The sequence below is a fragment of the Homalodisca vitripennis genome, chromosome X (assembly GCF_021130785.1).
Source record: "Homalodisca vitripennis isolate AUS2020 chromosome X, UT_GWSS_2.1, whole genome shotgun sequence".
In the NCBI taxonomy this organism is placed as follows: domain Eukaryota; kingdom Metazoa; phylum Arthropoda; class Insecta; order Hemiptera; family Cicadellidae; genus Homalodisca; species Homalodisca vitripennis.
In genome coordinates this window covers 145,171,741-145,195,598 of record NC_060215.1, presented here as the reverse complement: position 1 = coordinate 145,195,598, position 23,858 = coordinate 145,171,741, and the positions used below count along the sequence as shown (strand labels likewise).

Below are 23,858 nucleotides of genomic sequence, written 5' to 3'. Positions count from 1 at the left end.
GTATATTTTTTATTGATTTGTGATCGGCCGAGGTACGAGAACTGATAATACTAGTTTTTACTTTTCTTGTGTTATCATTTAGTGAATCTAATACGACACAAGATTTACGTTCAGTTCAGCAGTAAAAATGAAATTTTCCATAATAATGTGCATTCTTTGGATTGAAGCATCTTCCAGTCACTCCCCGAGATCTTGCATTCCATTAGCCTTTTCTTTAATTCGTCTCCGAGTCAAGTGATGTTGGTACATCGTTATATTTAAGTATGAACAGTCCACCGCCAACTAGGAAATACTGTTACACATAAATCCATCTTGATGAATCTTCCCATTTTTCTTCTCCCCCCTTCCTTCGTCTCCCTCTCCTCCGACTATCTACATCTGCGGGTCGATCTTCTGCTGGCAGTAGGTGTGCGGCTGTCGTGCCCATGGCTGCAAGAGCTGTCTTCCTGCTCATCCTTGTGTTAAATCTAGGTACCACTAATTTTGGGAACACATTTTATTCTTAAAACCATTAATATGTTTTATCGACCAGTACTGATATTTCATTCACGTATCTTTAATTACTGTATCGATTCAGTTACAGTAATTAGATCATGTTTTAGTTGCCTTCTTAGCGTGATTTTGAATTTCTAGACAAAAGCATTTTCACAAACACAGTAAAACCAAAAAAGAAAAATGAATATCAGTACAAATTTTGATAACAAATTTATTTAAATAAAATTTTAGAATAAAAACTAATACGATTTTAAATTAATGGAGTTGAAATTAACATTGGCAATCGCTATTAACCTTGGCAAGGTTCGTAGTAGATGGCAAGGCAAGGGAGACAGTGTAACAGGTTGTGGTACAGGATGGAGTGTCTCTGGGAGAGTGAGGCGGTCTCAGGTGCGTAAGACGCGTGCCCAGGAGTCTGCAGGGGAGAGCGCGACCACCAGCTACGAGTACGAAGATTACAACCCGGAGTATGACGGAACAGTATATGAGGAATACGACGAAGCAAACAATAGTGAGTATTTTGGGATTGCCTTTACTTTGTATTATTATTATTATTGCTGAATTAATTGATAAAAGGAAGGTGAAGTGGAGCTAAACTCAAAATTCAGTTGAATCAACCCTTCCTACCATAGCTACGATATGTATTGTTATTACTGTTAGTTTTTTTATTCCATCTATTCCAGATCAATACAGTTAGGAGATATACATTTTAAAACTGTAACACAAAATTGCTTAATGATGCAACTGTCATTTACAACTTTTCTAAACAAAAGGGTAACCATATCAGCAGTCCCATACCTATCGATTTCTCTCCTTATCCTTTCTCCTCTCTTTTTCATTACGAGAATATGAACCCCTTTTCTGTATCTGTCTTTGAAAGAAATTTTTTAACAGTTTAGTTTTCACACAAATTCATAACTCTGCTTATAACCCGGAAATAAAGACAACAGAAAGAGTTTCTATTCCGCACGTAACAAAATACTCATATTTTAAAAACTAAATGAAAATATAAAAAACATAATAAGTGGTTTCAAAATATTTTAAAATTAGAGAAAGAGATATACAATGAAATGGTTTTCAGACATAATGCAAACAGTTTTAATTTTTAACTAGAATCATAAGTAAATTCTTGACTATTATTGACGAGTCTGCTTAATTCATAGAAATCAAATTCCGGAACTATGGATTCACGCTGTCAGAATCAGAACAGGAAATTTTGAGACAGTTGCAAGAATAACTTATAAATACAGATTTTAAACATACTTATGGCAAAATTAAAAGTATTGAAACCTAATATACGTCATAACCAGATTCCATTGGTATAAATGTTGACAATACGGAAAGAATCAGAAATTGAACTAGTACAATCAAAATTATAGTTTTCACATTAAACAGAATGACAACCTACGTTTCTGTCGTTACTGTTTGTATATTTACAGATTAAAATATCTAATAAAAAGTTGCATTATACTATTGGTTTTATGATACACTAAAATTGAAATGTTGAGAAAGTAAGTAACGAATTCATAAATGTTGATTAATGGTTGGGTATTCTTGGACCCATCAGACAATTACTGATTATATATTTCCTAGTATGCGTGCCATATAAAATTTGTATATTCATAAGATATATACAAATTTGTATAAAAGATCCTATGATATTTTGAAACTGAACTACTGATATCTGAGTTAAGGGATTCATTAGTAATATGTATTCATTAGTGAATATGGAATTGGGAGTTTTTGGATCAGACAACTAATGGTTATTTATATTTCAATGTACAAATACCATGTATAAAGTTGCATATACTATTGGTTTTTATGATATTCTAAAACTGAAATATTTAGAACTGGGTTAAGGGATTAATTAGTATATATAGGTTAGTATTGGGAATTTTGGGATCAAACAACTACTTTTTATATACAAATGCTAGTTACACATACCATATATGAAGTTGCATATAATATTTGCTATACGATATTCTAAAACTGAAATATTGAGAACCTAGTTAAAGGATTCATATGTACGTTAGTGTTGGGAGTTTTTTAACGTACCATACAATTACTGTATACATATTTACAGTTACACATACCATATATAAAATGTTGCATATATTTCTATTAATATTCTTAGTGTCAAAACATGAAAGCTGTACTGAACAATGAATGAATCATAGTAACAATAACGAAAGTATTGTTATATTTTCATTGAATTTGTAAAACAACAGAGTAGGTTTGTCCCGGAATCGGTACAGACGTGTCAAAATGACAATTCATACATAACGATATAAATGACTAAGAGCGATTAAGCTCGTAATACGCAGAATCGCAAATGGAATATTGTTACAATATCCTCTTGTTGTAATAGTCTGCTAGTTGACAAGGATATTAAGAAGGACATCTTGCTTCCTTATTAACCATGTCCTCATCGATACCACTTGCACTATTATATCAACTGAACTTAAAGTCACCATAAGTAATAAATGATCATGCTCTTTTATTAACTGCAACAACCCAGACAGAGTTATCAGTCTGTGTTAACACAATAATACCTGTGTGAGTAGGAAATAAAATCCAACAATGTGTGATGAATTGTTTCGTGTCTTTTAAAACCTGAATCAAAGTGCAAATTAGTTTTACATTTTATCCCCTTATCTTCAAAGAATTTACTGTATTAATTGGGAATCAATGTATATAATTAATACATTTTATGGAGTGTCTGGTCATTATAGAAAAATGACTATTGCTATACATTTTTTGTAATGTTCTGGCAAAATAAAAATGATTTGATTTGATTTTGATTTGATTATAAGAAAACGACCCTAAACAATACAGTTTTAGGATCCGTGGGGCTATTTGATAAGTTAATTAAAATTTGAAGCGTGAAACACGGAAATAATTTGTGTAAATGTCTTAGCACTTTATATTAAATTAAAATACAGTTATAAAAATTTGCGATCTACAAATACATGAATGAATGCGAATGTATAGTAAGCAAAATGTTGTTTGAACCCGAAAAATACAACAAAGTGTGGCTCATATTTGAAATTAAATTTTACTAGTGTAGTTTGGTGATATGCTTTAAACCATTTACAGAAATAAATCCTCTCAATCTGAAAACAATCGAAGCACATATGCAATAACTAATTTGCTACGAATATACCATTTACATTTTTTTAGTATAGGATACGAATGAATTTTATCCCAGCCGCAACGACTGTTTTAAAATTCAATACATTACCAAATTCATTTATTACAACAATTTTCTTGTGACAAAGTTTGTATTCGGTTCCAATGCTTCGGATATTCATTAATTTTGGATATCTCCCGTTGTTATAAACAAAATTCGTTGTTGTAAACAATTTTGGGAGCCTCTATAAAGAAACATAAATGACGTAACACACTAATGTGTAGCTTTAACTAATAGTCTAGGAGCCAACAGGCAATTTTGACTGTATAAGCACATGAACTGGTTTTTCTTGAGATCGATAAATGCATTTTTCTAATAAAGAAATTATATCAGTAAGCGCGCTAATTTTGCTGGTAGTCGAAATGGGAGGAATAGAAAGGGTTAAAAATACACTTGACACTCTGAAACTTGACAACTTGACACTTTATTGATCTGTATGTGGACAGTCGATTTAACATTTAACACCTGACTGGCGGTTAGATCTAGTTGTAGCAAGTTAGGATAAATATAAACTGAGAAAAGAATCATTCATATTTTTAACTCTCATATTTTGGCACTCAAAAAAATAGGGCGATTGATGATAAATTCCTTTCTTCACGGAAATCCCTCTATGATTTAAAGATAAAGCAGGTTGTGTGCTTAAACAATTAAAATTGGCTTTTGGCCCTTGGCCCTTGGAGTCGGTTAAGCCGGTGCAAACGATTTTGGGTTTGGAAAATATTTTTCTGTGTTAAATTGATTGATATTTAAAATAAATCTCCTTAATACAGAAAAAGTAGACTTTTTTTATCACTTCAGGTGAAATTACGGGCATTTAAAGTTGGAAATGGATGCATTTTGTTATCAGACCCAAATAAAAACGGCAGGAGATAAAAGTGTGACATTTTGACAGTGAGTAATTGTGTTTCAAGTAATAGCATGATTATTTTTATTTCGTTCGGAAAGAAATATTTAAAACTTGTCATTCTTAAAAATATTTTTATTTTTTTTTTTAATCCACAAGTCAGTAATTAAAATTGAAATATAACAGGAGTTCGGACATTTGTCATCGTTATAAGTTACAAGATGTATAACACAACGTTTCCAGTATTGGAACCTATTCTCATCGTCAGGTGAGATTCCAATCGTTGAAAAGTTGTGTTACCTTCCTGTAACATATAACGATGGCAAATGTCAGAAATCCTGTTATCCTTTCAAACCTTCCATCGTCAATAGCAAACTTGGAACAAAGGACAAAATTGAGTCTTCTTTTGCTACATTAATTTAAAAATTATTTGAAAGAGCTGTTTTTAACGTAAAAACATATCTACCAAACCCATAATAATCCTCAACTAGCTGTAATTAGTTTAATATGGATATAATTTATTGCTCTTAGCTCTCAAAACAAGGCCTGCCAGGTAGATAGTTGCTTTGCCAAAGAGATCCAATAGTCATGACATATCAGCAGAAGATATAGATATAAGACTCCCAAGGTATATCCCTCACAAGTGTTTGTTCCTAAGTTGGAATATAATATTTACGACTTCCTAGTGTACATATTTTGACAATAACTTTTGACGGTCTATAACTGGTCGATTGACGTTTGATATTCTTGCACTAAGCTTTTTTAAATAAAACATCGATTCTCTTAAGTGTTGCAGAGCTGTTTTAGGCGATATTTTAAAAACTATACAGGGGGTATTGGTCAAAGTGAGGGTGGGTGTATAGTTCAGTAATGGGGGTCACATTAAAAATGTAAATAGCTAAATTATGTGTTTACATATGGACATATATCTATAACTCTGCAATGCAACGTTTTAAATTCAATATTCCAATTTGTTTAGTGCATTTCTGATATCAAGTCGGTTTTCGAGGAGTTTTATATTATTTTTTATAAACGGCTGCCTTTGAAACAAAAAAATCTATATTATAAACTTTCCGCCCTAAGATTCTAATAAGATAAATATTGGGAAAAAGTTACTATTCTTTAAATTAAACAGTTTATTAGGTATTAAGCAAACACTCACCGGCCTAGAGACAGATGTCGAAGGAACAAAACAGTACAAGCGTTATGCAAAGCAACAGTGGAATGTTTTTGCTGTTTAACTAAAAAGCAATTTAATTTGTTCTAGCTATACTATTATAAAGACTCATAAACTTGCAAAACATTTCTCTTAAATTTATTCTTGTTTGTGTACTCCTAATTTTCTAGTGAATTTGTGTGTTATATTTTGAATATTTTATTGAAATGGCTTTTTTAAATTTTATCTTAGAAATTTAATTTAAAACTACAAATTTGTTCAGTGTAAAGCAAGGGCTTTGTAAAGAACTTTGCCTCTGTAACTACAATTATATGACTTTTTTTTTTTTTTTTTTTTTTTTTTTTTTTTTTTTTTTTCTGTAGAGAATTTGCAAACACTCCATGTAGCCTATGTGTAAAAAGATATAGCCCATTTGACTAATGATATAGCTTTTTAAAATATTCACCTAAATTAAATAAAACGGTTAAACTTTTTTGTCATGAAGCTAATTTTAGTCAACCCACAATGCAGTATTACCCATGATCGAATATGCAAATTACCGGCAAACATTCTACATATATTTTTGTAGGTATTGTAAATTTCACATCATTAATATCGTGTTTTCTCAGCTCTTAAGCTTACTCGGCCGGTATCATAACTTAAAGCTAAGTCATCCGTTTGAAACTGGGTCGAAATAATGCTTACATATTAAATTCTTGAAATATTTTGGTCTAAAAGAATAACTATCTTCAGACACATATTTTAAATCGAAATTGCCTATAATGTATATCCGCCTCTACATGTCAACTGAAAGGGGCGAAGTTTTATCATGATTGGCTAAAAGGTTAACGAGCCAAAAATCACTACAATCGACAGTGTTACCAATATGGTTTCTTTATTGCAGGTTTAATGGTACTATGTTTTCGACAGTTTGACGCTGCCTTCTTTGTTGAAGCTATTTTCTTTCTTGATTTCTAACGTTTCTCTTATTATATTTACATGAGTAGAGCATTATTGCTCGCACTTATGTTTTCTTCAATCCTAATGAATGTTTTGTTTTGAAACTATGCTTCGAAATGGCATATTTTTCTGTACTCTGACGTACCGTAAACACTACATGGAAATTTAGGTTTCTTAGACTGAAGGCGTACACAGTAGAATCGTGTCCTTCACTGAACTCAAATAGTTCTTCAATTTTTGATCTGCCTTCAATAGTTATGATATTGTGCCTTCTTAATTGAACAAATCTTCATATTTTAATTAGCCGTTCCTTGAATTTTGCGGTTGGCAGATTTTCCTTCTTAATGGTCACAAAGATAGATTTTAACTGTTGAAGTATTCAGAATATTAGCTTATTAACTTTGTATAGAACTATTATAGGCTTACATGCTCAAGTGGTTAAAACTTGATATTTACTCTTAAGAGGTTATGATAAATAAATTTTAACTGAACGAGTTCAAAGTTGTAACTTCTTAACTATGTCTAGAGTCCATTAAATAAGCAAATAACTTTAAACTCGATTTTCAGTGTTGAGGGTTCACAGTGAATTTTAGTTTTTATTGTACTTTTACTTTTTTATTATGCCCAATTCATTTTTACTGTCATGCGCAGATTAATTTAACTCTGTTTTCAGTCTTACGGGTTGACTATGGAATGTGAAATTCATTTATTGGTCAACAAATAGGCCGTTCGTCCATTTTGCTACCAAAATAAAATGGGAACAACGTTGTCGCTTTATTGGGAGCCTTTTTCGATTGATTCCATCTGACAATTTCGTCATTTGACTATGGTATGTGTGTGTGAGAACATTATATATAGAAAACATGCAGTACATTTGTAGTAAAACAAAACAAAATTTTAGACTCGATAAAAAGACAGCTAACAAATTTTTAATTAAAATACAAAAATAATATTAGAGAAAATGATGGTAAATGCGTTCAGAATACATTTTAGATTTATTAGGCTTAACTAGAAGGAAGCGTTTTTCGCATAACACAAGCAAGTCAAGTAACGGAAAGTGTGTGTTTTTTTATAGTTGACTCGTTTTCCAGCATGGCTGATCTTTGCTAATTAGCCAGGAAATAATGTTAGCTAAGGCATTCCCAGGAGGATTCATTACTGGCTGATTTATACCTGCTAATAGGATCTACATTGTGTATAGTAAATTCCGAAGTGTAACTTATATCTCAGTAACCCTTCAGTAGTTATGTGGTGTGTTTAAAATTTTAGAATAAATTATGACGTTTTCCATACAATGTGAAATTGTCACGAGTAATACAAGATTTGATTTGAACCTTTTGCAAATGGCGCGGTGTACTGCTATTATTGCAAGATAACCGAATCAAGCAACGTCGAGCGTGGCTGCTGCTTGGATGGGTGACCGCTGAGCGATCCTTGCAAGCAGCCCGCCTGATAGGGGCATTGGTTGTAGTTTAGAAATCACCTTTAAGCCGTTGGTCCCCAGGATGTGTTAGAGAGAATTTCTTAGCCTTAAATTCGCCTGGTAAAATTAAACATTTATTTATTTACTAACGGTAAGTAGCCAATTCACAATCAAAAAAGTTAAAAAGTGCTCATTATAATAGTACAGTAATAAGAACCTAACATAAAGAAAACACATACTATGAGCACTAACAAAAATAAAAATTACACAAAATCGACAATATTGGCTTAACTATGTTTACATAAAACATTGGCGATTTTGACTTTTAACTCTATAGATGTCCATGGCTGGCACACCACTCACCGCAAATGTCGAGATAGTAGGTTAAAAATGGCTGATCCATAAGTCTAGTTGACTGCGGAGGATAAATGATTATGTGGATGGGACTTTGGTAATGTTAATGGGTCTTAAAGTCTAAACGTGAGGTAGTATGACTTCTGCCCGTTTTGACTGGGATAGGTTGGGGCAGAGCTAGCCTACCCTTCTCCCAAGGTCCTCGTAGGATTTTTCGTGAGGGCGACCCTGAACTCCATCATTACTTATCCTGAATATCCTCTCTCGATAAGGCCCTTTTAGGACTAAATTCAATGAGAGGATCTCTCATCTTCTTCTCTTAATTGGGAAAAAAACCTTAAGTAGTCAATCAATGCTCAGGTTATGTGTTTTAGAAGGCTAAAATCACTAAATAATTTGCTAATATGGGATTTACCTACTGCAGCAGTAATAATAAAATTAAAAAATAACGCACATTTAAGTATTTAATTATAAACCAATCACATACCGCCAAAGAGTTGATACATGAAAGTTAATTGAAAATCTTAACGTAATGCATTAGGTAAATAATTCGTTTGTAAATTGTTAAATTTAGTTTACTTTTAAACTTTGTTTTTCGAGATATCTATAACCTATTGTATATGTATGTATCATTGATGTACCAACGTCCCTGTTTTGTTATAAAAATGTATTATAAATTTGGAAATAAAATGTGTAAACTGAATAATTTCTGAATACGATTTATCATAAGAATATAATCAATCCCACAAACACAGAGAGACCACTTTTACTAGTGGATAATAAGCAGTTTGTGGTATTTTTGGTAAAAATGCAAATCAAAGTATTAACGAATAAATTTATTTTTAAATTTTGGTTGCAAAATATAATGTATGATGTCTTGTAATAATCATACAAAGTCTTATGAGATATTTGTAAAACAAACAATTCTAATTAATGAAATTTCACTATTAAACACTGAAAACGTAATAGATTTGAAGACTGGGACGAGAGGTCAAGAGTAGAGTATCTAGAAGCTACTTAAAATTTCGTAGAAAGTAGGAGTTTTAAATTTCAAGATTTTACATTATTTTAATCTGAAATACCAAGCAAACAGTATTTTAGTTGAAAATGTTTTTTCAGGTATGTGGAAACTAACTTACGAAGAACTTAATCTTTCAATTGAAAGGTCTATGAAATTGTTTAATCCTATTAGATCTTAATTTGTAACTATAATAGTGATGGTTCAAGCAAGTAATAACAATCTGTCAAAAAGAACAAAATTGTCGATCTTAAAATCACCTAATTAGAAAACGTACTATTTAGTCATTGACGTATATAAACAGTAATGAATGTAAACAGGTCAGTTGCTCTTTTGAGGTTTATTTAAACTGAGCCGTGTACTATACAGTCAACCTAGTGTTTTCGAATTGCAAGATTTCAATTTTGCTTGGTTTCAGTGAGATTTACGCCAGTGTTATGCACCACAAAATATAATTCTGCATTTCGGGGTGCTGGATCAGTCCAGAACAGGTCTACACGTAATCCTCTCACGTTCAAAACTGTTGCAAAGTAGTTTCGTGGTGTTAAAAAAACAATTGGAATTGCTCAAATAGGAGTTTTTTTTGTGATATTTGTTTCAGCGTACTGAATAATGTTTTTGTCAATAGTACTCTCTCTCTTAATTGAAGCTTTGAGGATAGAACATTGGTTTCGCTGGTAGCGTTAGTCATTTCTTTTTCATGGCATATGCAGAGGCTAGGAATCAGAAATTTCACAGCATACCTTTTGGTGGTATTCTGAGTTCCAAACGCTGAAATACGGGTTGCTGCATGAAACGAATACGTTTTCTCCATATTATTTAATCCCAGGAGAGAGTCAAATTTAAAACTGAAAGCTAAAATCGAGTCTGCCCACAATATCTTCAGCGCTTGTTTGGTAGCACAAAGCCCACAATTCAATTTAGGAGCTTCAGCCAATTGAATGGAGGCGCCAGAATAGTTTTGACAGCGGCCCTGTTAATACAGTCAGCTGGTGCCTGTGACCCCGTGACCTTGAAAACAGCTGTTGGTCATGTGGTTAATGGGCAGACAGATTAATGGGCATTGGACACTCGTGGCTATAACAGTTTGTCGTCTCTGAATAATCAGATGCAGTTTTTAGCCTGTTATTCTCAGAATGCCGGCGTAACCAAAGCGATTATGTCACCAGCATTGAGGTTAATTCCGTATAATAGTAATGTTCTAAGGTTTAGTACGTTATGAAAAACTGGGGTTTCCCTTACTCACTGCTAGTTTTAGTGATTCATATATTATATCATTTAGATTGGAGGTAAGGTACGATGGCGAAGATGAGAACCTTTAGTATATTCAAAGTAGTTAATGGTGATAAAAAATAACGGATCAAGCCTTTAGACTTTAGCAGCAAAACTAAATACAATAAATGAACTTCCAATAATCAGGAATGATTGAAAAGTGACTTTTATCAACGCTTGATTAAAATTGAAGATTGAAAACATTTCATTGATATTTATTGAGAATGTCCATTTAAGCAGCCGCTGGTAACGATGGAGAACTGGACAGAATTATGAAAAATAACGGTGAATTACCACCGCCATTTTGCCAGATGTATTATTAATGGTTTAATCTCTGCCTAGCAATAACTGCTGACGCCAATGCAATTCTCCCGAAATGGTTGGATTGTGTTCGATCCATAAATGTCTCTAAAGGCCCAGTTTTCAACATCCAATATCTAACAGATTCTTTAAATCGAGCCCAAACTTTTAGTTATGTTATTAAAAAGTGCTTGAAGCACGATCAGGAATCACTGATTAAGGGATGATATAATTAGTCTTTCAAAATATATCATTCAGAGTGGGATCGCCTGAGTAAACCGTAGATCAAAACTTCAATGTGAGAACCCCCTCTTTGTGTATGTCACAACACTAAGAAACTAAATACTGGGCGTCAAACCCTGGTAGGAGCATCACCTAAAATATCTTGGACTGACTATTACAATAAATCTTTTTTTTCTCTTAGGACAAGAAGCTTAAAAATTGCACTTAGTCCTTTTAGGACCTTAGCGGTGCTTCCGGAGTGACAGGATATGAAGGGGCCTCCTCCTATCAAGATCCATGAGGAAGAATTAGGGCACTGATCTCAAAGTCAAGTCCCCCCAGAAGAAGGAGGGGCCAGATCTCAACCAGGCTCTCCAGTCAAAATACGCCCTTATTGAGGCTAAGCAAGAACCTTTGATACTTAGGGAACGAACCCCACCAACTCTAACAGTCATCTCCCACAATAGACTAGACCTATCCAATTACCCTTGCATCCCAGAATCTCGACATTTGCGGTTAGTGATGTGCAGCTCCTGGACATCCATTAGTTGCCCAGATTTAAGTGACACATCGGTTTTTGCTGTGCCACTGGTAGGTTCAACTGGAAGGTATAAACCAGCCAGAAGTGATCCCAGCTGGATGTCACAAGAAATCTTACTTTGGCCGATAGTATTACTGAGACTTGTGGCAGGGTATTTGCTGGTATTCATAGTCTTAAGTAATTTGCTATTTATTTACCCTTGAATTTGAAAGTGTTGCTAGTGAAAAGACCCTAATTTTATGCCATTTTAGTTACTGTAGTGTAGTTTTGAAAGATTTGGCGGTTAGCTTTCGGGCAGATTACAACGAGCTCAAATTTATTGTGTTCACTTTATCTTCAACACTAGACGACATGACCATATAACCCTTCACACATCAGTTAAATCTGCTAAAATTTAATTTACTCTGCCAGTTCTACATTTTTAGCATGCTACATTCCATGTCGTATAACTATTAGTCTTATTCGTCTGAGGGGTTTCTTTTATTTCTGAAACAAGCAATTGGAATACTCGACGTGGATCCTCTTTGTTGTCTATTCCTGTTCATAGATCTTCTATTTACAGTGAAGTATTCACAGTCTCTTCTTGTCAACTCTGGAATAATCTCCCCGATCATATCAGAGGTATTCTTAGTCGGGAATGGTTTCGAGAGTGCTTAAGGATCTTTCTGTTTCGGGCCTCGTCGGGTTGACGATTTCGTGACATAGGGGACGATGGCCTTGTATGAATGGTGATGAGCGAATGTCTGTTATTTTTACTTCTATTTTTTATTTTATTTATTTATTTGTTAGTTTCATGAAGAACCCTCTTTTCATTTTATTATTTTATACATTGATTATCATTTTTGATTGTACAACAGTAAGATAGGACTTAATAACCCTAACCTCGCTAATTGAATATGTTTTCCTTTGTGTTCAATAAAAGTATCTTTCATTTAATTCCACCTACAATACCAGTTTTCGTCCCACCTTTTCCGTAGACAATAGCAGACTTACGTTGTTGGGGCTCAGTTGTTCACCCGACAGAGCAACAAGGAGCCTTGAGAAGGAAAATCTACGGATTTAAGAAGTCTCCATAGCTAATTAATTTAGCCAACGATGCTCCAAGGCCACGTGCAGGGAGGATAAAAATAGCACAAAAATAGTTATAGCGTAAAATATATATTTAGCACAGTAACTGTTAGCAATATTTCGTAAACACAGTATTAAAATTGCATACCGTAGTCTAATGATGGAGTAACAGTACCTAAACGATTGCTTTTGGATTTCATAAGGTCAAGATGACTAATTAATTGTCAATTTAATCCAAAAGGGGTATTACCAATGAGTTTAAACTGTACAGGTATTCCTCAGAATGTACTTGAGGACTTTTTGTTAATAAAATAATTCCTTGGTTCGTAATTCTGTAAAGTATATAGAGCTGTAAATTCTCTACGATTCAAATAGAACCTCAGTGGTAGAGTGCGCTTGTTGGCTAATGTGGATAAATAGACGTGGGCTTTTAATTACTTTATTTGTTCATGTATGGTTCAGGCTATACTGCATGCTTGCACAAAATGTTGACTATATTTCAGTTATCAATAGCATTGTAAATTTTCTAGCATACATGAGAAATGTTGGTTTCGAAAGACTTCCAAATTGCAAACAATTAATTGAGTTGAAAACCACTCAGATGTAACATCGATAATTATATTTACTTGCATTTATGAGACTAAAGTGATTATAAAATCTCAATAAAAATTCTTAATTGGTTCTTTGCAAACTTTCCCAGCAATAAGCCAAGAGAAACTTGCTATATTACAAGTTTTGAAGGGTTTCCGCTCTGAATGTTTTATTGAGTGAGTGGAATACAGCTTTTATGCCCTTTGTATTTCTTAAGTTGTCATTTAAGTTACTCATTTACAGTTACTTACGAAACATGGCGGGCGTGCTCTGTTGCCTAAAAATGTGCAACGTATAGGTGGAACATATTAGGATAATATTAGTATTATTTTAATATGTTGGAAAAAGAAAAACAAAATTAAATGATTTTGAGGGAAGAAGAGGCAATTTAGGAACCCTTATATATATATATGTGTGTGTGTGTGTGTGTGTGTGTGTGTGTTCACAGTTCACACACACAGTTCAAAGTTCAAATCATCTTTATTTCGAAAAAATTCAAAATACAGTACAAATGTTGCCAAGTGCTGTGAAGCACGTGTGGCAAAAAATATTGTTGGCACAATTCTTAAAAGCTTAAAATGTCTCTGGTCTTGTGTGGAGGCTATGCTATACTGAGAATAACATTTGAAAATCAAACAAAACAAACAATTCTAAATTATTTAACAAAACTGGAGTAACAATAACAGATAAAGAATATCTTAGTGACAATAGCAAAGCAATAACAAGGAAATCAATAACAAAATGAGTGAATAACAAGAAAAATGCAACAATAACAGGATAAATACAACATAATCAAGATAAATGCAACAACGATAAGATTAATACAATGCTTAAATAAAATTAATATATAAAAGTAACAATAATAATAACAATAATTTGCTTTCGATTACTTCCTATCCTAAAAATAATCAGCTACAAAAATGTTTTGCTTTAATTTTAAACTTTGGTTTACCCTCAAACAGCAATGTACTACCATACTCTAAGAGAAACTTATTGAACAACTTAACACCCGAATAACAAAATTGCCTTCTTGAAATTTCCTTTGAAGAATTACATAATAATAAGATTACATTATTGGAAGAGCGTGTGTTCATTCTATTTTCTTTAAAACTATAATTTTCAACGTTTTTCAAAATGTTTCAAAGAGTACATAAAGCATACAACTGTTTAAAATAAAAAATTATCTTCTTGTTGAAATAAGTGTGTAACATGATCAAACTTTCTTTGTGTGTGTGTGTGTGTGTGTGTGTGTGTGTGTGTGTGTGTGTGTGTGTGTGTGTGTGTGTGTGTGTGTGTGTGTGTGTGTGTGTGTGTGTGTGTGTGTGTGTGTGTGTGTGTGTGTGTGTGTGTGTGTGTGTGTGCGTGTGCGCGCGTGTTTTTGTACAAAACTGTGGAATATATCTTTCTTACAATTTGTGTAAGTCCAAGAACCGGGTTTATTGTTTCAGATCCATAAACCAAGAATTTAAGTATGAATACAAATTATGTCAGTATTGTTCGTTGTTTGTTTATACATTGTTCAGTTTGTTTTTAATGGAATATTACTTTTAACATTTTTTACTTTAAAGGGAGCTTATTTAATATATCATATAGTAAAGAAAAACGGTTTTGGAATTGTCTAGTCTTTAATAAAGACAGAGGTTATCTGTCTTCAGACTGATAAATTGATGTGTTGTATACATGTTGGTCGTAATATGGGTAATATAAAAGTTGAAGTTTAATACAATGTTTTTAAATTATAAACATTTCAGAACCCTTTTGAAAGTAAAATCATAAATGCTTGAGTTGACTAGGCTGATAGCTGGCCGGTGCGGTGGAAAACCCGCTTGTTCTGTTCAATCAAGAACATTCCTTCGTAGAATGTATCACTTAGACATATATAGGTAGTGTAAACCAGCGGTCTCAACATGGAGGCGCGCCTCCTTGGGGGGGGGGGGGCGTAGAAAATGTTCAAGGGAGGTATCATTGTATTAGAATAATAGTGGTGGGGAAACACGGCTTGCTAGCGATTATCGTAACCCTCATGTGTCAGTTTGTACAGTCATTCTTGACGTTTGCATTAGTGTAGTAAACAACAACTTGTTGGACCAGTAAACATAAAACGTGGGACAGACAAGTTACGTGTTTTAGTAGGTCTAAAATGACTGTAAAATAAAAGACCGTATAGTTACCATTATATTAAATATGGATTTATTTAGATAACAAATGGTAATTATTTCCCTCAGTGTGTTCTTTGCAATGCTGTTTTGAGTAATAATTCCATGCAACCTAAACGATTGAAACTATATTGTACTGTAAGTTTTAGAATAGAAAACGAGAAAGTTGTTGAAGATACATCCCAACAGACGGTACTTAGCATAACTTGAAAATTAAATCGGACGGTATTTTCCAAATGTTAGTACAGAACTGGAAATTAAGCTTTACAAAAGACATCCATTTCAATTCGATGAGGATGTACTTCCTGGCCACAATCAGCAACATGCAATGACATAAAATGTGATTGTCAAGCAAAGGCGGAATTCCAAAACATGGGTATTGAAAATGTTTGTTTGAGTTACCTTACTGTTCACCGCAAGTTACTTTGAAAGTTTCAGAGTCGTTAGTATAATTCTCATTCACACAACTCTGTGATTCTGAATTTTCAACCTTGGCCTATCTAAAGCGAAACTATCAAGCAAAAATGGACGTCGAAGTGCCCTGCGATGTGCTTTGTCGCTGCAAAAATAGATATTTAAAACTTGAAAAACACAAACACTGCTAGCATTTACACTAACGTTAAAGGTGACTGATATAATATTATAGTATAATAATAATATAATTAATATATGATATTAATTACCTTTTGGAGAGTTCATAAAAAATGATTTTTGATCTGAGATTCATTCTTTTATTAAAAATACTTACTGGAAGCAATACGTGTGGGAATATTGAAAAAGGGATTTGAGTTAATATTAAAAGTTTTGTAAAATATTAAACTAATATTAATTTAACACGTGCTAATCTTAAATCTGTCCCAAACTACAAATTTAAATCTTACTACTGTGTTGAGCAAATAAGGAGATGATGGCAAAGGGGAGGCGTGACCAAATTTCAGTGCACTAAGGGAGGCACAAAGCCTGAATAGTGACCTTTTTACAAAAGTTTTTTACACAATTTTTGCAAAGTTTCCTTTATATCTGAAAGGGAAATTATATATCCAAAGTACGAGTACGCCTCACCACATGTTGTAAGAGCCTTCGCCGAGGTTGAATTAACATTTCAAATCTATAACTCATATTATTCTCTAGATGTCCTGTGGACATATAAACAAACAGATGATCATAAAAAAAGAAGTTGACACAAAAAAACGGATAATGAAGCTCGTAGAAATGACGTTTCATGCAAAATATAAAGTCTGTATATGAAATATTTCTCAACATATCTTGCCTCTATATACATTCAGATGTTTGTGCATTAAATTAGGTTTCATGTAAGTGTTTAAATAATAAAAGTTACTATAATATGATGTTTTGTATGTGTTGCGAAAGTTAGGCTACATGTGTTAATATCTCTTATGGTTGTATTGAGTGTTTACAAATTAATTTATTCTCCTATTTTCCGTTGGCATCATGGTTACCTATAAGGCCAATGTAAAAATTTTGCTAACGCTCAGCCAGTGACATACTCCATCATCGAACTCGGTGTGAACAGATATCGTGCGGAAAGACGACAGTCAGACAGACAGACATACATAAGAATTCCCTCTATTACAATACCTTTTTAAGAAATTTAAAGATGTATACAAAAATTATATACAAAAAAATCAGATGCTGATACAAAGAATTTAGAATTACGAATAGTAAATAATTTTCCACTTTAAAAGGAATATTAATTTAGAAAATAAAGTTTTAGCTAGCTGTGTGTTATTTAATACAATTTCAAATTTGTATAGTTAATTTTACGTCTAAAAATATCCATATCTTAAATTTAGACCATCAGGATGTTAAGTTGTAGAAACCTCTGATGAGCTATTTCTATATGATCAATTTTAAGTGTATGTGGTTTTTGAATTTGGTTAACAGCTTTTAGAGAAAAGCATTACTTTAACATATTTATAGTTTTATATTTTATTGTATTTTTCATACTATTTATAGTATACTATTTTCTTATACTATTTATATATAGATATAGATAGATAGAAAGTATCGTGATTTAGAAATAGCTATCCTTTCGATAAGTTTGAAAACATTTTAAAACATTAAATTTATTAATAATGTCATGTATATTCTTCCCAAAACAATCTGTTAATCTGTCTGTATTTTCAGTTACAACTCCTAGAGCGTCGACGACAACCGCTGCTACTTCATCTCCTGAGGATGTCGGCAGTCGCCTGGGGGAGAACTTACCTACGGCTCCAGGTAAACGTACAATATATTACTGAACATGTGATGCAGTAGCGTCGCCAGCATTTTCGTACCCGGTGCCCACTGAACTTTTGTCACCCCCCACCACGATCAGTGGAGAAGTTACCTGCAGATAAATATCAAAATACGAGAATAAGAATTTCTAACTTGTTTAAATGAAAATATTTAAAATAAAGACATACCGATGCTAATATCTATTGTGCGGAAAATAGATAGTTAAAAACCAAAGTTTTTATAGTTTTAATAGTAATATTTAAAAATATATTAGTATTAGGAGACAAATTTTACAGAATTGATGCTTAGTTATGTGATGAGGTAGGGGTAATCACTCAATGTACACCTCCCTTTCAGTGAAGCATATTGTGAAATATAAACTGAAATCTGAGTGTTAATTCAAATATTCCCTTATCTCTACAATGAAATGAATTTTATTGATCCTTAAGAAGTGGAAGTTTTGATTGTTTTAATTAACTGTGAATCACTAATCCTTTTTTTTACAATTACTATCTTATCAACCTCGCTGCACCCTCTCTCACAAGTAAAGAAAGTCAGCAATATTGCTTGATTTTTAAATAAATAAAGGTCCAAATCAATATCCATATTCAGTACGTATTGTATGAAACAGTATTTACAAAATCTCAAAATAACAATCAATAGTAGAGATTAAAAAAAAATTAATTCCGCCTTTAATTATTAATTTAGAAATCTTAAGTTTAGGTATGTCGTTTTTCAAGAGACAAATAGACAACAAATACTGCATAAGAAGTTCTTTCTGTAATTACTTTTGGAATAATGATAAGTTAAAGTGGAGAGAGCTTAAATTTTAAACTGAAAACTGTGTTTTCTCTATAGTTTGGTTATCATAATCTACAATAACACACACAATTTTTCTTTTACTCAAATACATGGGTGAATACTACCAAAACTGTAAAAACTACTTACGAAGTAATATTGGTGTATATTTTAATATGGCACATGTTTGAAAAGAGATGTTTAGAGAGGTTTCTGTGACCCGGCTCCGTAAGGGATTTTCTTTAGAAAAACAATCTGTAGAGTTGGCAGACCTGCGCACCCCTTCAACCCCACAGCGACGTAACTGATATAATTTTTGTTCTAAAAATAGGTAGGACAGAGGAACATGTTGCTACACGTCGAAAACGCAAAAAAACCGCTCTAAAATATGGCACAAGCCTCCTTCATCTACATGATTGCTAGAAATTGTATCAAGTTGTCTAAATACTATCAGAGAGTTATGACAATATGTTAAACATAGGCGGCATGTTACTTGGTACTTACATGATAAGAAGCAATAAAACAGTCCACAGTGTGGCATAAGATTCCTTCATCTACATGATTGCTAGAAATTGTATCAAGTTGTCTAAATACTATCAGAGAGTTATGACAATATGTTAAACATAGGCGGCATGTTACTTGGTACTTACATGATAAGAAGCAATAAAACAGTCCACAGTGTGGCATAAGATTCCTTCATCTACATGATTGCTAGAAATTGTATCAAGTTGTCTAAATACTATCAGAGAGTTATGACAATATGTTAAACATAGGCGGCATGTTACTTGGTACTTACATGATAAGAAGCAATAAAACAGTCCACAGTGTGGCATAAGATTCCTTCATCTACACGATTGCTAGAAATTGTATCAAGTTGTCTAAATACTATCAGAGAGTTATGACAATATGTTAAACATAGGCGGCATGTTACTTGGTACTTACATGATAAGAAGCAATAAAACAGTCCACAGTGTGGCATAAGATTCCTTCATCTACATGATTGCTAGAAATTGTATCTAATTGTCTAAATACTATCAGAGAGTTATGACAATATGTTAAACATAGGCGGCATGTTACTTGGTACTTACATGATAAGAAGCAATAAAACAGTCCACAGTTTGGCATAAGATTCCTTCATCTACATGATTGCTAGAAATTGTATCAAGTTGTCTAAATACTATCAGAGAGTTATGACAATATGTTAAACATAGGCGGCATGTTACTTGGTACTTACATGATAAGAAGCAATAAAACAGTCCACAGTGTGGCATAAGATTCCTTCATCTACATGATTGCTAGAAATTGTATCAAGTTGTCTAAATACTATCAGAGAGTTATGACAATATGTTAAACATAGGCGGCATGTTACTTGGTACTTACATGATAAGAAGCAATAAAACAGTCCACAGTGTGGCATAAGATTCCTTCATCTACACGATTGCTAGAAATTGTATCAAGTTGTCTAAATACTATCAGAGAGTTATGACAATATGTTAAACATAGGCGGCATGTTACTTGGTACTTACATGATAAGAAGCAATAAAACAGTCCACAGTGTGGCATAAGATTCCTTCATCTACATGATTGCTAGAAATTGTATCTAATTGTCTAAATACTATCAGAGAGTTATGACAATATGTTAAACATAGGCGGCATGTTACTTGGTACTTACATGATAAGAAGCAATAAAACAGTCCACAGTTTGGCATAAGATTCCTTCATCTACATGATTGCTAGAAATTGTATCAAGTTGTCTAAATACTATCAGAGAGTTATGACAATATGTTAAACATAGGCGGCATGTTACTTGGTACTTACATGATAAGAAGCAATAAAACAGTCCACAGTGTGGCATAAGATTCCTTCATCTACATGATTGCTAGAAATTGTATCTAATTGTCTAAATACTATCAGAGAGTTATGACAATATGTTAAACATAGGCGGCATGTTACTTGGTACTTACATGATAAGAAGCAATAAAACAGTCCACAGTGTGGCATAAGATTCCTTCATCTACATGATTGCTAGAAATTGTATCAAGTTGTCTAAATACTATCAGAGAGTTATGACAATATGTTAAACATAGGCGGCATGTTACTTGGTACTTACATGATAAGAAGCAATAAAACAGTCCACAGTGTGGCATAAGATTCCTTCATCTACATGATTGCTAGAAATTGTATCAAGTTGTCTAAATACTATCAGAGAGTTATGACAATATGTTAAACATAGGCGGCATGTTACTTGGTACTTACATGATAAGAAGCAATAAAACAGTCCACAGTGTGGCATAAGATTCCTTCATCTACATGATTGCTAGAAATTGTATCTAATTGTCTAAATACTATCAGAGAGTTATGACAATATGTTAAACATAGGCGGCATGTTACTTGGTACTTACATGATAAGAAGCAATTAAAACAGTCCACAGTGTGGCATAAGATTCCTTCATCTACATGGTTACTAGACATCGTATTTGGTTGTCTCAACACTATCAGAGAGTTATGACGATACGTTAAACAAAGATGGGATATTACTTGGTACTTACATGACAAAAAGCAATAAAACACTAAAAAATATGGCATAAGCTTCCTTCATCTACATGATTACTATACATAATATCTAGTTGTGTCACGTTGTTACATGTCAAAACTTAATACAACATTCAAACATACGGTACAAACTTTTCCATCTACATACTAGACATCGTATGTCACTGTCTCAACAATATCAGCGAGTTATTGAAATATTTTGAACGCAGGTAGCACTTTGGTACTTTCATGTCTATGACTATCATAAGCTGGTTGTTGACTGCTTCTTGTGTATTAATTTTGGGACCTTCCCATTTTTAGGTAGTTGGTCTAAATTGCCCTAAATGTGAATTATCAACTGAAAAAGGTACAATCCGTAAACAGTAGCAAATCCCAATGATCGTACACGTTCTTTTACAGAATCCTAAAAACCTAATTTTAATAATACTAATTTAAATATTTAATAATACTAATGACCTTTTGTTATATTATTAGAATTTGATTTCAATTACTGTTCGATGTTGCGCCATCTCTATAGATTACTAAATATATGAGATTCTATAAAAGAAAACTAAATTTGTTTGAATGTTCATGGGTTCATAAGTAGGTGTACCAAGAGTAACACGCTGAAAGTACGTGCAAGTAAGTATGTGACAAAACATTAAAAAAAAGGTTTATTTGAGACCAACCTCTTTTCTTGAGACTGTAAGGTTATTTTTTTGGGAAAGCTCTAAGGATTTCCTTTTGCCTCTCGATCTGATCCAAAATCATCACCCAGCTGGTAATAATAGCAAAGCTTCCAGCATTCAGCCGATGTAATGACCCAAGAGGTGCTTCACGACAATCATCTCTCCTGTGTTAGAAGCTATGCCATATTGCTAGGAGTCATTCTCTGTCTCTTAATAACATAATTAGTCTCTGGAAATAATAGCAAAGCTTCCAGCATTCTGTTGAAGTAATGATCCAAGAGGTACTTCACTACAACCATCTCTCCTACGTTAGAAGATATAACATATTGCTAGGAGTCATTCTCTGTCTCTTAATAACATAATTAGACTCTGGAAATAATAGCAAAGCTTCCAGCGTTCTGCTTAGGTAATGATCCAAGAGGTATTTCACGATAACCATCTCTCCTACGTTAGAAGCTTTACCATATTGCTAGAAGGCATTATCTGTATCCAATAACGTAATTAGTCTCAGCCTAATTAGTGTTTGGAAATTATAGCAAGGCTTCCAGCAATCAGCTAAGGCAGTGATATAAGAAGTGCTTCACGACAACCATCTCTCCTACAATAACATGTGCTTGAGAAGCTGTTATATCAATAATGACAGTACTATCTGGCTCTTTAGCATAACTAACATACGTGATCTAATTCGTAACACTGTTAAACCCGCGTCAATGTGAAATAATAATTCCGGAGACTATTTTTACAGTAAAGGCCAGAATAGTATATGGATCCTTGGTTTTGTTTAGTAACGAACAGATTAAACTACATATGTTCTATTGTTTCAGGTATACCGGCCTCCGCTCCGGCTGCTCCAGAAAATTACAACAGAGAAGGTGAATCAAAATAAAGAAACAATATACTAATCTTAATATTTGTTAATAGCTTATTTTTTTAATCAATTGCTAGACATAATAACACGAGCTGTTAATACTGTACATTAAACCTACTAACAGTGATTTATCTACAGATTGTTACACAGTATTTAAAAAGTTGTTGAAGCTTTTGGAACTGCATATTCTTATATTTCAACACGGTTTTGCTCAAACGTTCGCAAATACACAAATATACTACGATCATAAACGACCAATGGTTAGGAGTCTTTCTTTCGGAATATTTGCAACAACTCGTGAGCTACTTGTTTATCGCAGTCGCATGGCCTATAGATTTTTAGCAACGATTTTAAGTATTTTAATAGACGATTAATCGGTGTCTTCGACAACCGAATCTCCATATTTTACTCGATTAATAAATTATTATTTATAATTTCTGCTCTAGATTCATTTTAATTACCCGATTTCACGGGACTATACATCTCTTATTCAGTTCCGGTATTATTTATAGTTATATTAACTATCACCTACACTCAATGGAAGATGACATTTACATTATTATTATTGCATTGATACGTATTAGTGCCGGGTACATACATCGGCAAATTAATGAAACGGGACTGAAAATTAAAATTACACATATTTTATTTTAGGAATAAAAATTTAGTATTATGTATTGGATTAATGTTGTAAAGATTTGGTTTACTGAATGCTATTCTTTTGTTTCTTAACCCAACAACTCAGAGGTCAGCGACATTAAACGTGGTGTATTACCCTGTTATCGCGGTTATCCGGAAAGTTTAGAACGTGTCGGATTAACAGTCTACTGGACCTCCAAATAACGGAGCGAGAGGTGGTCAAAGTTATACGGCTTATTACGAGATTCAGCGTTGGTTTTTCATTTACTCTTGAAGAAGTAGACCTATTAATCGTAGTTCTGGTTTTATTATTATTGTTGAATTATTATAACTTATTTAAAATTAAAAAAGAACTATTTATAGACTTGCATAATAATTTAACAACTAGATATAATTATTGAATTATAGCTTACATATAGTCGTATCTTGTAAATAACTGTAGTTATTTGAATAACCAATAGTCAAAGATGTTAACTGAAAGTGATTTAAATTCATAGTTTT

At 33.0% G+C, this 23,858-nt stretch overlaps 1 protein-coding gene across 1 annotated transcript in view; it reads left to right on the top strand.

Annotated features, from left to right (window-relative positions):
• The first annotated feature begins 377 nt into the window (after positions 1–377).
• Positions 378–23,858, top strand: part of LOC124369970 (collagen alpha-1(I) chain-like) — a 110,276-nt gene continuing 86,795 nt past the window's right edge. Inside the window, exons 1-4 of the mRNA XM_046828204.1 lie at positions 378–471; positions 851–1,006; positions 17,739–17,831; positions 22,675–22,722. Of these exons, the coding sequence (XP_046684160.1) occupies positions 426–471; positions 851–1,006; positions 17,739–17,831; positions 22,675–22,722 (343 nt within the window). The 5' untranslated portion in view covers positions 378–425. The remainder of the gene's footprint in view (positions 472–850; positions 1,007–17,738; positions 17,832–22,674; positions 22,723–23,858) is intronic.